Below are 14,168 nucleotides of genomic sequence, written 5' to 3' on the forward strand. Positions count from 1 at the left end.
TCCAATTAAAAAACAAAATTTATTCATACATGAATCAGTTCAGTTCCATTTGTTTTGTTAGATATAATTCTACAGATGATTCAGAGTCCAATTAGTATTATTTATCTCTTATTGAAATTTCAGACTGAAGTCACCATTTATATTTTCACTGTTAAAACAACATTCCCAACTCCTCTCTGCTTAGTTGAATGCACATTTGCTACATTTAGTATTGACCACATATTAATCGGTTATATAAAGTTAAATTAATTTTTGAACTTCCTTAAATTTTTCAAACATTTCAACTGTTTTCTTCGTTTTGGCAGGCAAAACTACTCTTGCTTTCACACCAAAGTTTGGCATCTTCACGTTCAGTACATGATAATACTGTTATCTGAAAGTCATTCAAACTCGTGAGCGAGGCTTTTTCTTCACTCAGTTACCATTACACCAACAATAAATGTCTCTAAAGATTTCAAATATCAAGTGCATTAAACACCATTTCTTATCATTGTAAGGTTTCTAACCTTCCAGAAGGTCTCCGGAACATAATATTGCAATTTACTTTCCATCAGGTGCCCAAAGAGGGACTGAACTTGATAAAATACATTTTCTTCCGGATTCTCATCATCATCATCATCAACTGATAACATTGCCTAAGGGTGAAAAGAAATGGAACGAGAGAAATGTAAACAAAGTACAGGACAAAGTTTGCTTAAAATGTGCAATATTCACTACTTTAACTATTTCCTGTATTCTAACCGATCCGGTTTTGCTGCTGAGGCTTCTATCTATGGCCCATTCTTAGGTGCAAAGTAATGGTAATTGCTGTACCACTAGATGGCAGTTCCGAGACAGTTGATTGGTATGGGACAATCATGTTCAGGCTGTATTGGCTTAACAAGAAAAAACAGCAAATTTTCTTTCTGAAAAGACAAGTCAGCAGCAAACCACTGAGTACTTCCTCTCAGTGGTGATTCAGCAGGGACTTCCTGGTCCTGGAGTCTGTGCAATTTTGCTCTTTGCTTTCTAAGAGACAATCATTCCGGCTACACTCTGCTGTATCAGAAATCTGGCATGTACAGTACTGTGCAAAAGTCTTAAGCACATATACATAGCTAGGGTGCATTAGACTTTTGTATAGTATTGTATTTGTCTACACTGAGTGGACAGCAAATTTATAAATCTGGCAGGAGCAAAGAATATTGGGAATGGAGCGGGGGTGGAGCACTGTGGGAGGGGGGTGGGACAGGTGGCAGAGAAGGCATGCCAGGGTCGGGAATGGCGGGTGTGGACACACCAGACAAGGTCATTTGATTCCAAACAATTGTTTTATTGATCATTACAGTATGTCACCCTCTGGTACCTCCCACACCTACCCCTCTTCCCAACTATGATTCCCCTTCTTCATGCACTCCTTCCACTCTCAGTCTATACAGAGACCCATACCAGAATCAGGTTATCAGCACTCACGTAATGTATTTTGTGGCTACAGTACAGTGCAATACATAAAATCACTACAGCACCATGCAAAAGTCTTGGGCAACCTAGCTATGTACAGTATATGTGCCTAACACCTTTGCACAGTACTGTAGATGGAATCCTGCCCTCCAGGAGAGTTGTTCATGCAGCACCTCATTGCTATGCAGCTCAGTATTGTGTGCAATGTGCAGAAGATGGGTTGGGTCAGGGCAAGTGGTATGGCTATTCTGAACTGAGATTCAGAGCTTGGAGGCATATCCTGGCTGTCATGACCAGTATGGGCTTTGATAAAACCAGGCAAAAGCTTTTCCATGTGTTGAACTGCCTGGATCCTGAACAGATTTCTTGCACTATCATGTTGGTGTTCTCCAAACACAGCCTCCTCAGGCTGGCTGTCACCTATAGTAAGATCAGAAAGTTGACGAGGATTATGGAAACAAAGTGAGACTGATAATCCCACGAAACAGAAACAATCTTAAAAAGAATTATAGAAGTTAGAACCCCGAGGTCTATTTTTGATTCCTCACTGTTAGTAAGCAATCACAGGGAACATCAAGAACTTCTTCACCTTCAATTGCATTCAGAAAGTTTGTGGGAGTCAGAGGCAAATACGGCAACTCTAATAAAGGATATGGAACCTGCTGCTTCTGCAGCTGTCAAGGAATGCTTCCAAAGACAAATAAAGAAATGGAAAAGACAACTATACTTGCTCCACCATTCAAGAACATGGCTGGTCTTTTACTTCAGTGTTACTTTCCTACACAAAAGTGATATCCCCTGAATTCCCTAATACCTTATTGATCTCTGAACAGATCTGATCTACAAATTTCCCAAGAAAGGTGGAATGTGGGGTGTAAATGTAGCCAATGACACCCCACATGTAGCTGGTTACATTTGAATGTGGCTGCGAAGAAGCTGGGTATATAAATATCAAGTTTCATTATGTGCCTAAATTGTGCACCAGCTGTTAAATGTTTAACTTCTATCTATCCTTAGGGTTTAGCCATTTTGCCATTGAAAATCCCATTTAGTTTGACTATACAATGAAGAACTTATGAAGAATACATGTGTCTTTGACAATCAGACAATGTTTTACATAGAATGTCCTCAAGATTCTGCAGAAAAGGAAGATTTTGGAATCCATTGGGTGACTCCCTGAGCAGACAGTCCAGGATCACCAGCAGACTGTCTCATCACCAGAACTGTCAAACCTTACTTGGCTGGCAAAGAGGGCCAAATACCAAGCTGGAGTCTTGATTCCACTACATACTGTTTCCCAATCCTGAGTGCACTTTCACTATTGATATATCACTGTTTGGACAGCACAAAATATTAAAGACAGTCCATCTCATGGTAAACTCTAGCTTTTCCATCATTAATAAGGTTCCACTCACACCACCTATGAGTGGGCAATGGAATATTTTAATGTAACAGATACATTGGTAAGCATCAAGTATTCCCAGATTGTTCACATGACTTTCTGTATGCAAAATTTTGCTTATTTAACTCTTAATCTCAGCAAGATACTATGGAGCTTCTTGTTTCCTGCACTGACAAATAGGGTCAAGATATCCTAGCAGTTTCAAACTGGGATAAGTTTTAAAATGCTGAACATGGACTTTATTTTTAAATTAAAATATTAAGGAATACTATGATGGGAAACTGCTATGTGTAAGTTATAATGCTATCGTGCCTGTCCTCAAGGAAAAGACTGCAGTTCCATTTTGTTTCATTAGTTGTATTCTTACCATCTATTGAAACAAAGAATGAGATTTAAAGTTAAGACAGCTAAAAGTAAAGTTAAAAATGACATTACTTCTGGCAACCCAGGCTGCATGTAAAGTTGCTGGAACACTGCATTCATATAGCATGTTGCTCCTCCATTCTTCAAACCAACAAACCCAGAAATGGCACGACTGTCAACAGGCGGCAAATACTAAGATTTAAAAGAAAATCGTCTTAATCAAGTTAAAATTAAATCTCCAATAATTCAGCCATAATCATAAAAATACAGAACAATCCAATTAAGTGTGACTTAAAAATATCACTGTTGATGGGTAATTGTAGATAAAACATGTGCTAGATATATGGAAAAACATTCTAGGGAAAAGCTAATCCTTCAATGGAGATAAGAATTCCATGATAATATATTAAGATAAAAACAGAACGAAGACAAAAAAAATTGCAACAAAACCTCAAAGCATCTAATTTTTTTAAGTGTAGAATTCATTCTGACAGCCAATAAAATTAATTATACCTGTACATGTAAAACAGGAGCAAAATGGAAGGATAAGGTTTAAGCAAAATAATACCTTATTTCTAATCCCAAGCCAAAGGCCATCCCATTTCATTAATTTTTAGAATAAAGCTTGTCTTTTTGTTTCAAACCACCCTTGCTTTACTTAGAGCCTTGATGGCGTAGCTTTTGAATCCGTATCTCTTATATTCAAGGATATAAATGCCAAAAAGGTTTTACAGAAGGCGAAAGAAGAATGGAAAATTAAAAGGGAGGCATGGGTGTAATACATTAAGTAATCACTGGTGTTGACAGAAAAACAAAGGGAGGAGAAAAGGCTGCAATAAACATCAAAATATGAACCATAACTACAGTTATACAGTAATAATTTTACTATTATTGCTTGGCACTAGTATGTATTCGATTCATAACATGCACTTTCAAAGAGAAAGTCTGTTACCAGTATTGCTCAACACACTTAGTGCTTACACCCTTGTTTTTGTAACATACATAAATTATTTAAACCTAAACACAAACACATAATTTAAAAACGTTTGCAGGTAATGTAAAGATTGGCCCCATGGCTGATATTGCTTTGGATTTTAGTAAGTTATGGACAATCTGGCCAGCTGATGAAAACAGTGGTGAATAGAGGCTAATTGCAAAACAAGAATGATGAAATGCAAAATGCAATAAATGTGAAAACTTGACTGGCAGGGAGATGTAAAGGGACCTTGTTCATAAATTCCTGAAAATTACTAGACAGGACAGAACTACCCAGCTGATCTGATGGTCAGATTGGACAAGATATACAATATAAGAGCTGGGAAACTTTGTTAGAATAACATGTAAGTTAGTCACGGTATAGCAATCAGTAGTGGGTACAGTCTGGTCACAACATTATTTGAAATATGTGACAAATGACTAGGTAACTATGCAATATTTCTTGGATGTAAAAATGTATAGATAGAGTGAAACAACAGCCATAAGGGAGCGTCTCCTGTCACAACCTCACATGGTCACAAGATACTTGGGTAACAGTATCTGGGGTACAACTGGCACTGAATTATATCATATTATCTATGACAAAGTAATAGAAGTTCATATGTGCCAGTACTTCACTTACCTCAAATTCCTTTGTAAGTGCAGGGTCAAATTGGTGGTGCATTGAAAGCAGCTCATCGGAAATAAGCTGGAGATTACTCAATGAGCTGTCTGCCAACATGACCAGCACTTCATAGGCAGCAAGTCGACTATTGACTGTACTGCATCTGAAAGAGAGAAAGATGAGCTAGATCATCACTTACATTTCAGGCAGAATCTAGCTTGACACATGGACAATATTTAAGAAACAAATTAAAATAAACTGCCTGATCATTAACAGGATTTAAAAGAACTAGTCTTACGTACTTTGGATGGAAATCCTGTTGACTAATAGAGCAGCTCCCCGCTGGACTGCTGCTGGTCAAGATAATTTTTGAAGCACGGAATAGGAAGTCTTCCACCAATTGTTTGATTAGTGATGGCCCTGAATAAAATAAATGAAATGAGAGAAATCAAAAGGCAGTTTACAATAAGCAAAGTAATTGCACAATTAGGAATGAAATTTGAGCTTAAGAGCATACAAATAGTCATATATTACAATAAAAGAGCATACATATAATAAAAAGTCAGGGGCCAATAAAACAATCCCATGCTGGAGAAGACAGAGCAAAAACGTTTAATGAGAAGATTGTCTTTACCAAAGAAAATAATACCCCATTGTTATAATTGATAGAAAATTGATTAAGAGTTCCTTGAAAGGCTAAATAACAGTGACTCCTTTGCTTGCATCTTTGGAAACAGCTCTAACTCTATCTTTGATATCTCTTATTTTCTTTTTCAAGGTTCTTTTGAAGACCCTGACCTGGAGTTACACACTGACTTCAGTTCTTTGCGGAAATGGGATCCGCTCTCGAGGCCTCACGGCTGGCTGCTTTTCGATATGACAAGGCCGTGGCCTGGAAGACCAGCTCGCCTTCAGGGTGCCGGATTTTCATGGCTCTGGATGTTGTCAGACTTGAGGCCGGTGCCACTGTCTGATGCGTCATGGGAGATGGAAGATCATAAGTTGGCTGCTGGTCGTGTGCCCAGATACCAGAGTTGTTTGGGCACAAAGCTCGGAAAAAGTGATACACAGACTTAACACCATAAGTCGGCAAGTTGTTTCCTTATGTCTCCCCTCTCGCTGTTTTATGGAGACACTCCTTTTTCCTTTATTAGGGAGAGACAGAGACTGTGTTATGTTGAACACCGGGTGAATGAGTAGTCTTTGGGGTACTGCAAGTCTGTGTCTTTATTGATGCTTTGCTGCCCGCTTGAGTGCTTGGTGGGGGGATGCTGATGCTTTTTTGCTGGTTGGGGGAGGGATCATTGCTTTGCTGCTGCTTATGCGTGGGAGGGGGAGCTGGGGGGCTTTGGGATTCTAACATTTAACTGTTATTCATTCTTTGGGGCACTCCTCTGTTTTCCTGGATGCTTGTGAAAAAAAAGAATTTTTTTTGAATAATGAAAATTATGTTCCTTACCCATTATAGTTGGCAACCTAAAGATTTACTCACGTTAGATATATGTAAATTAATCCTACGGATTTATGTGCATATTACATCATAAAATTGGTAAGTTGAAATAAGTGATTTTAGCAGGAACATAACAACTATAAAGTGTTAATTTGGAAATAAAATCACACAATTAACTAGTGTATCTTTATCAGAAAAACATACAACACAAATAGTTTGGCTTAAAATTGTGAAACAATCCATGAGTGGAAATTTCCATACATTAGATCCAAGCAACTAAAGAGTCCTGAAGCCAATCAAGCAAGTTTAATTTCAAAGTAATGACATTATGTTGCCTACAAAATCCCATACAAATCAAGGAGTTAAACAGTACCATTTATCAATTAAAACCCACAATATCACTAATACAGTTCATTAGGCGTTAACATTAAAGCGTGATTATTGTCCTTGGTTAACCACAGTACCAAACTTAATCTTTTTAAAATATTCCCTTGCTAACTTTTTTTCTATCCAGAAAAATAAAGATTAGATTTGTAACATGTACATTGAAACATACAGTAAACACACATTGTTTGCGTCAATTCAGATCAGCAAGGATGGGCAAACATTGCCACACTTCCAGTACCAATATAGCATGCCCACAAACTAACTGTATCTCTTTGGAATGTGGAAGGAAATAGAAGCAGCCAGAGGAAACCCACACTATCGCGGGGAGAACGTACAAGCTCTTTACAGACAGCAGTGGGAATTGAACCCACGTTGGTAATTGTTGGCGCTGGAAAGCAACTGCTACATCATGGTGCCTCCCAACCCTGCAAACCCATTCGATTAACAGGTATCAGATTGGCCTAATTTCGTCATCACGCACAAATATTTTTCATCTTCAGGTAGTCTCACTTAGATTCCTTTAGTCCAATAAAATAACTGTTAACAAATAATCATAGAGCACTACAGCACAGAAACAGACACCTAGGCCCACTTAGTCCATACCAGCCAGGTCTTGTGCTAGGTCCTATCTACCTACACTCAGACTATACCCCTCCCATCCAAATACCTATCCAAGCTTCTCTTGAATGTGACAATTGAACTTTCACTGCTGCTGGTAGCTTGTTCTACCCCTGCAGCAACCCGAGTGAAGAAGCTCCCCTCGTTTCACCTTTCACTCCAAACTGATTACCTCAGGTATCACTCAACCCAAAGGGGAAATGCAGGCTTTTCACCCTATTTATACCCCTAATAATTCTGTAAATGTCTCTTAATCTCCAGTGAATAAAGTCCTAACATATTCAACCTTGCCCTCGAATGACCAAAATGACCTCGAATTCCGGCAGCATCCTTGTACATTTCTCTGTAATTGTACAAAGGGAAAGGTGCTCCTTTCCCTTTTCCTTGCATGAGCTGCAGTTTCCAATGCTTTATTCTTATTCAGTAGAAGACACCTGCAGGACAGCAAACATTCTCCCCCAGGTTGAGAATGAAAGTAAACTCATGGCGAGCCTGGTCTCTAGATTTTAGTACCTGACAGTCTTTTACATGATAATAAAGTACTAAACTAGTATCATTTTTTTCAGCAGTGCTGTCTGGGAGTATTCCCTTCTATTGCTTCTTGAAGACATTAAGTCAATGACCAAGAATATTATTGTAAAACTAGAGGTAAGAGTAATATGTATACTATTACATGTAAGCGAAAGGGGTATTAACTTCAACACAAATAGGCAGAACTATCAGTACTGCTAGTTTGTTTATTGCATCAAAACAGATTTAATAATAAAAAAGAAATCCAAGAGTTGCTGAAAAATGAACTGAAATTACCGAGCAATTCCTTTTCTGGCCCACTCAGTGATAGTAGAGTCTTGATAAGGCGCAGATGTCCTGCGAGAAGAACATTATCTGATTCACTGGTCTCGGATTCAGCAGTCCATGTAGGCTCAAAGTTGTCAAGCCAGTTAACTTCATCTTCCAACATAGCAGCAGGGCTAATATGAAGCTGTTCCATTTCTGAACCTTAAAACAATCAAAATTAATTACTTTGAAATTAAAATTAATTACAAATATTAAAACACCTCATCTCAAGGTCAAGTACCATAATTGTGTAAAACATTTCTTCCATTAAACACCTCAAATTTGTCCTGGTATTCAGCTTACAAGTAAATATCCCCTTTCCAATCCATACAAGGCTAAGTTTAATGTTTAGGTATTTTAAACCAAATTCCAAATTACTGTGTAACTAGGGAACAAACTATTTTATAAGGACTTGCACACATCAACTATGGAAGTTGAAGAATGGAAAAGAGAATACAAGCAAAACTGGTCTTCAGTAATAGCTAAGATATTTTATAGCAATTAAAAGTAACCCAGTGAAACTTACACCACATAATTCTTTATCACATTAAATCATTTATACAGTAGATACGAAGTTTATGAAACTGTTTCAGTTCCCAGCACTAACATAATATTTAAACAACAATCAAGTTCAGCAAATATGCATTTCTAACAATTCCATAATATATTGTTGCTTTAATTTTATCCAAGCTCGAAGTATGGCTTGATTAAACCTCCAAACAGGTTTGATGAAAAAGTGGAAAATAAAGGATCAATGGTAAAAATGCTGGACTACGGAGATAAAAATAAAATGCAGTGATTTAAGGAAGGAATTGGCCTAAGCAAACTGGCAAAAAAATACAATGGATTCCAATTAATTGGGACACATCAACGTGTCAAAAAAATATAGTTGATAGACAGCAAACACAAGATATGATGTTGCATAAAATGGGATCTAAACACAGATGTAGAATGATTGTGAGAAATGTATAAGAGGAAATGGACAGTGTCCCAAATTCCTATGTTCTGTTCTAAATTGAACATTGAAACCATGCAAGGCACATAACAAAATCCTCACAAAACAATCAGAAAATAATAATCTAGTTATAAACAGGACCCCAGATACAAGATTATTTCCAATAAACAGGAGACTACCAGGACATTTAATAATGCTTAAAGAGGTATGAATGATTTTGGTGGGGATGAATAAAAAACAACTTTTTCTTTGAATGGGAAGAAAAGAACAACAGTTTATCATGTTAAAATGGTAACCAGGAATAAGAGGGGTGAGATAAATAGGCACTTAAAAAAAAAATCCTTATACAAAGAATCATTAAGCAATAGTACGCTTTATCACTGTCACAAAACATGCCATCTTTTCAGGCAACAACAGGAATATTTGACCCAAAAAGAAAAAGGGTTATGAGATTCAGAAAAATAGTGTTTTGATCGGCAAGATAGTCTGAATGTGTCACCTCTGCACTGTGAACTTTCATGGATTTACTTCATGTAAAACTTCTGTAACATCGAATTTTGTCATGATTCTCAAAACAAGTCCTTGATGTACAAGAACTATGTTAGAGATTTAAATTTAGTTCCATTAAAATCAGTCAAAAAGCAATTGACAATTCCATTATTTTTATTTTTAGAAATCTCCTCTGAAACTGTAAATTGAGAATGACTTAAGTACAGACCAAACAAACAAAAAAAAACACTATTATAATTTTGATTTAACTTTCATATTAATCTTCAAAACTTACATGTCAAGTCATCCAATAACTGGCAACGCAAGCCAAAATATTCAGTACATTGGGATAAAAGTCTGAAAAATAAATCAGTGACGTGCAGTTAGAATAAAATGAACCAATATAAGTTTAAGCAGAATATTTTACAAGTCTGTAATAGAAGTAAGGCTTGCATGATAGCAAGGAAAGAGGAAGGTTATGCTGATGATACAACCATCTGAAACCAGAATTTCAGTCCATGTGAGGGAGTATACACGAGTGAGATATATCAGCTAGTTGAGAGGTGTTACAGCAGCAACCTTACACAGAACTTTTTTAAGACCAAAAAACTCAGAGTGGACTTCAAAAAGGGTAAGAAGAGGGAACACACACCAGTTCTCAGAAGTGGAAAGAGTGAGTAATTTCAAGTTCCTGACTGTCAATATCTCTAAGGATTTAACTCAGACCCAACATATTGACGCAGCTACACAGAAGGCATGCCAGCAGCTATATTTCATTCAGAATTTGAGGAGATCATTCTAACCGGTAGCATCTTGGGCGGGGGGGGGGGGGGGGAGATGAGGTGTTACTGCACAAGATTGAAGTAAGTTGCAGAGAGTTGTAAACTTGGCTCCCTCACGAGCACCAGCCTCCATAGCGTCTATGACATCTTCAAGGAGCGATGCTTCAAAAAGTCAGTGTCCACCATCAAGGGCTCCCACCACCCAGGTCGTGCCTTGTTCTCATTGTTACCATCAGAAATGAAGTACAGAAGCATGAATGCACACATTCAATGATTCAGGGACAGCTTCTTCCCCTTTGCCACCTGATTTCTGAATGGACTTTGTAGCCACGAACACTACTTTTTTTATTTCCACTTTTGCTCTACTTGTTTAATGACACTGTTTAATATACACATAAACACTCTATACGCACACACACACACTTACTGTAATTCACGGCTTTCTTCTATTATATATCCCATTGTACTGCTGCCACTAAGTCAACAAACTTCATGATATAAACCTGATACTGAATGTGAAATACTAATTTTAGAAAAAACCCCACACTACCAGATTCCAGAACAGCTACTTCCCTTCAACCATTCAGTTATTATAAAAACAGACAAACCTAACCACCTTATTCTGTTCAGAAACACTATGATCACTTCGCATTTTTTCATTTTGCGTTCTTTCTTGTAAAAATTATGTATATAATTTATTTAATTTTTATTTTTCTTTGTGAATGCTGCTTATATGATGTATCCGTGTGAACTCACTGCAAGGTAGCTTTTCAATGCAGATGTACTTGTATGTATGAAAATTAACTTGACCTGAGTAAAGAAATGTTGCAGTATAAATGGAAGCAATGAAGATGGATGCATAATATTCAAGAAAGAATTAAGGCTATTGAATCCTGGAAAAACAGATTTGAAACTTGTTATCACATAGCAAACAGATGGAATAAATGGGTCTTATTTTCCTCCAAATTAAGGCTATTAAGTCTTGGAAAGCCTGGACACTGCAAAACACAAGTTAGGAAGCTGTTGGGGGCAAGAGGCAGAATGTAAGGTATTCAAACTTGCTGATTATACGAGGTAGGTGGAAGGACACATTTTGGATAGGATATCACAACTCTGAGCAAGATACAGACCAATTGAGTGAACAGCTAAAAAGCTAGTAAATACAGTTCAATCTGACAAATTGTGAGGTTAGAGGAATCGGCACTTCTTTTAGAGGAACAAAAAGACAGATTATTGTCTACATGGAACATAGAGTGAAGCAAAGAGGGCTCTAGGTGTGCTTGTGCAGTAATCAGAAAGAGTTAGCTGGCAGAAGCAGTGAGTAGTTAAGCCACAAATCACATAAGGGTCCTAATTGAAAAGGATTGGAGATCAAAAATAGGGAGGCTTTGTAACAACTGTACAAGGTGTTAGTGAAACCACATTTTTGATCCTTTTATCTGAAAGATATACTAGCATTGAAGACAATCCAAAGAAGATTTTCCAGGATAACTCCTGAGGTGAGAAGAATGGCCAATCAAGAGTGGTTAAATGGGTATTCTTTCAAGTTAAGAAGAAATAAAATTTTATTTAAATAAATAGGACCTTAAAGGGACATGAGAAGGTTGATATTGGGATGTTTTTGCTAGTGGGTGACTCTCAAATGAGGGGACAGAGTTTCAAGATAAATGGATGTTATTTACCATTACAGAGAGATGACTGGTATTGAAGGTTAATAAATCTGTGAAAGATCAGCAAATTGAGGACTATAGGGATAGATAATAGAGCAGGTGAATGGTGGGACAGACTTGAGGGGCCAGGTGGCCTACCCCTGCTATTTTATTCTATTACACCCTTGACATGCTGAACAATCACTAAATGTATTGATTTAACTCAGTCAATTAATGTGTCAGCTTAACTCCAACACCATCAAGACTGAATGAATTGATCTGAAAACAGAAAAAAATTATTGATGTTGGAAATCTGCATATACTGGAAAGATGAAGTACTTGACTTGAAAAGTCAACAATAGTTTCCATTTATATAGACCCTTTAATGTAGCTAAACCACCAAGGAATATGATGCAGCCGAGAAGAATGGATATCCGGTATCAGCACAGTTAATGTTTAAAATTTAGGGACAATTCTCATTGCTGCAAATCTTCTATATACTAGAAGAGTTTCATTACGAAAATACAGCAACAATTTTGCTTGTCATAAAAGTTTCATCTATTTTAAAGTCATTTTCATTTTACGCATTCAAAACTACCTTTGGTTGACTCCACGCATGATGCTGGTTGGGGACCAGAGTGGAAGCTGTGTTGTGAGGATGACATGCAGAAGGAACTGATTAGGTTTCTGGATTTCTGGGTTTGCAGAAGTATCCGTCTGACTCAGTGTATACAGCTGATCCCAGGCGACCCTTCTAATCTGTAAACATGAAAAATCTGACATCACCTTCAAATCAACAAGGTCAATCATTCTGAATGTGCTAAGTTATTTGTGATATTTTCAGAAACATCCATTTAATATTCAGTTCCAAAATCTTTGTATGTTTTGTATTCTACTCCCTGGAAATCAAGATGGTTGGTAGGCACTGGGAATCTCCAACAAAGTCATTCTCAAATTCCAGATGTGATAAATTCTTGATCTCATATTTGTTCAAAGAATCACAACAAGGTAACATTTGACAGATCACCCACAGATTATCATGTTAAAAATAAGTCTTGATAGTTAGGAGGGCCATTCTGTCGAAGTGGCAGGATACGACAGCTCCCACTCTGTCACAATGGTTCTCTCAAGTGATTAGTTTGGAGAAAATTAGAAGTCGAACCTTTGAACCTATGTTTGATTTTGAGAAAAGGTGGGGTTCATTTGCTCATTACTACCATTTGGGTTAATTGATAGATTTCCTCCACGATCTAAATGTAAATTTTGGTGTCATTTTTTTTTGCTTGCGGTTTGATATTTATCTTCAGAAGCTTTTTGTATGAAGCATGGCTCCGGGGTCGAACACCTAATGGGTTCTTTTTTCTCTCACTTTTTTCTTGCTTTAGTAGGGTTTTTTTTTCCTTTTCTTCTCTTTTTTTTGTGTCACCATATTTTTCAATCCTTAATATTGTTTTTTCTTCTCTTTTGAGACATTGTAAGTGTTACTTCGATGTACTCTTGTTATTTTGGATAATAATAATAATAATAAAAAGATTTGAAAGAAAAATAAGTCTTGGACTTCTCTTACCTCAGCACTGGGGGATCCAAGAAGAATATCGATGATAAAATCACTCACACAAGGTAGAACATAAAACGAGCCTAAAGAGTATACCATAGTTAATTTGATCATCCAATATCTAAATATTCTCCATATCTAACTAGATCTCTTTACAATTAAAGATTCTATCCCCCAAGATAATCACTTCGATCTTCTTTGTACAGATTATCCTTCTAATAGCCAGTTACTACTAAGATGATCTACAGCTTCTTGCTTATTTCCAATTTATTTCTATTTTTATCTCAGTTGCTCTGTTTAAAAGAACTCAAAGGTGTTTCCTATCCCATACAGTATACACTTTTTAGTCCTGTTTAGAAGTTGAGTTTAGTAAAGCCAATCCTGGTTTATGCTGGGAAATCTGGTTAGAAATATACAAACAATACTTTTTCCCCTATTTATACAATTAAATTGAAAGGAAGCAGTGAATATATCAATGTGAAACTGAAGTACATTCTCTCATACTATCTGCAAAAATAAAACTTTACAAAAAGTACTTTAACTGCATATCTTTTTGTTGGATAAATAATCCAATTTGATTATTTTAATATAGACAAAGTTAATATAGACAGTGATAATACAGATAATATATACTCAAAAAG

The 14,168-nt window shown here is 36.8% G+C and overlaps 1 protein-coding gene across 4 annotated transcripts in view; it reads right to left on the minus strand.

The window, feature by feature from the left end:
* The window catches only part of usp24 (ubiquitin specific peptidase 24), a 222,592-nt gene that overhangs the window by 82,108 nt on the left and 126,316 nt on the right, over positions 1-14,168 (minus strand). For all 4 annotated transcript variants that reach the window (XM_073062880.1, XM_073062879.1, XM_073062878.1 and 1 more), the window contains 8 exons: positions 13,540-13,610; positions 12,571-12,731; positions 9,837-9,898; positions 8,068-8,259; positions 5,108-5,225; positions 4,824-4,968; positions 3,278-3,397; positions 507-635 (listed from right to left, as the gene is read on the minus strand). In XM_073062880.1, coding sequence (XP_072918981.1) covers positions 507-635; positions 3,278-3,397; positions 4,824-4,968; positions 5,108-5,225; positions 8,068-8,259; positions 9,837-9,898; positions 12,571-12,731; positions 13,540-13,610 — 998 coding nt within the window. The remainder of the gene's footprint in view (positions 1-506; positions 636-3,277; positions 3,398-4,823; positions 4,969-5,107; positions 5,226-8,067; positions 8,260-9,836; positions 9,899-12,570; positions 12,732-13,539; positions 13,611-14,168) is intronic.

This window comes from Hemitrygon akajei, chromosome 12 (assembly GCF_048418815.1).
Source record: "Hemitrygon akajei chromosome 12, sHemAka1.3, whole genome shotgun sequence".
Lineage (NCBI taxonomy): Eukaryota > Metazoa > Chordata > Chondrichthyes > Myliobatiformes > Dasyatidae > Hemitrygon > Hemitrygon akajei.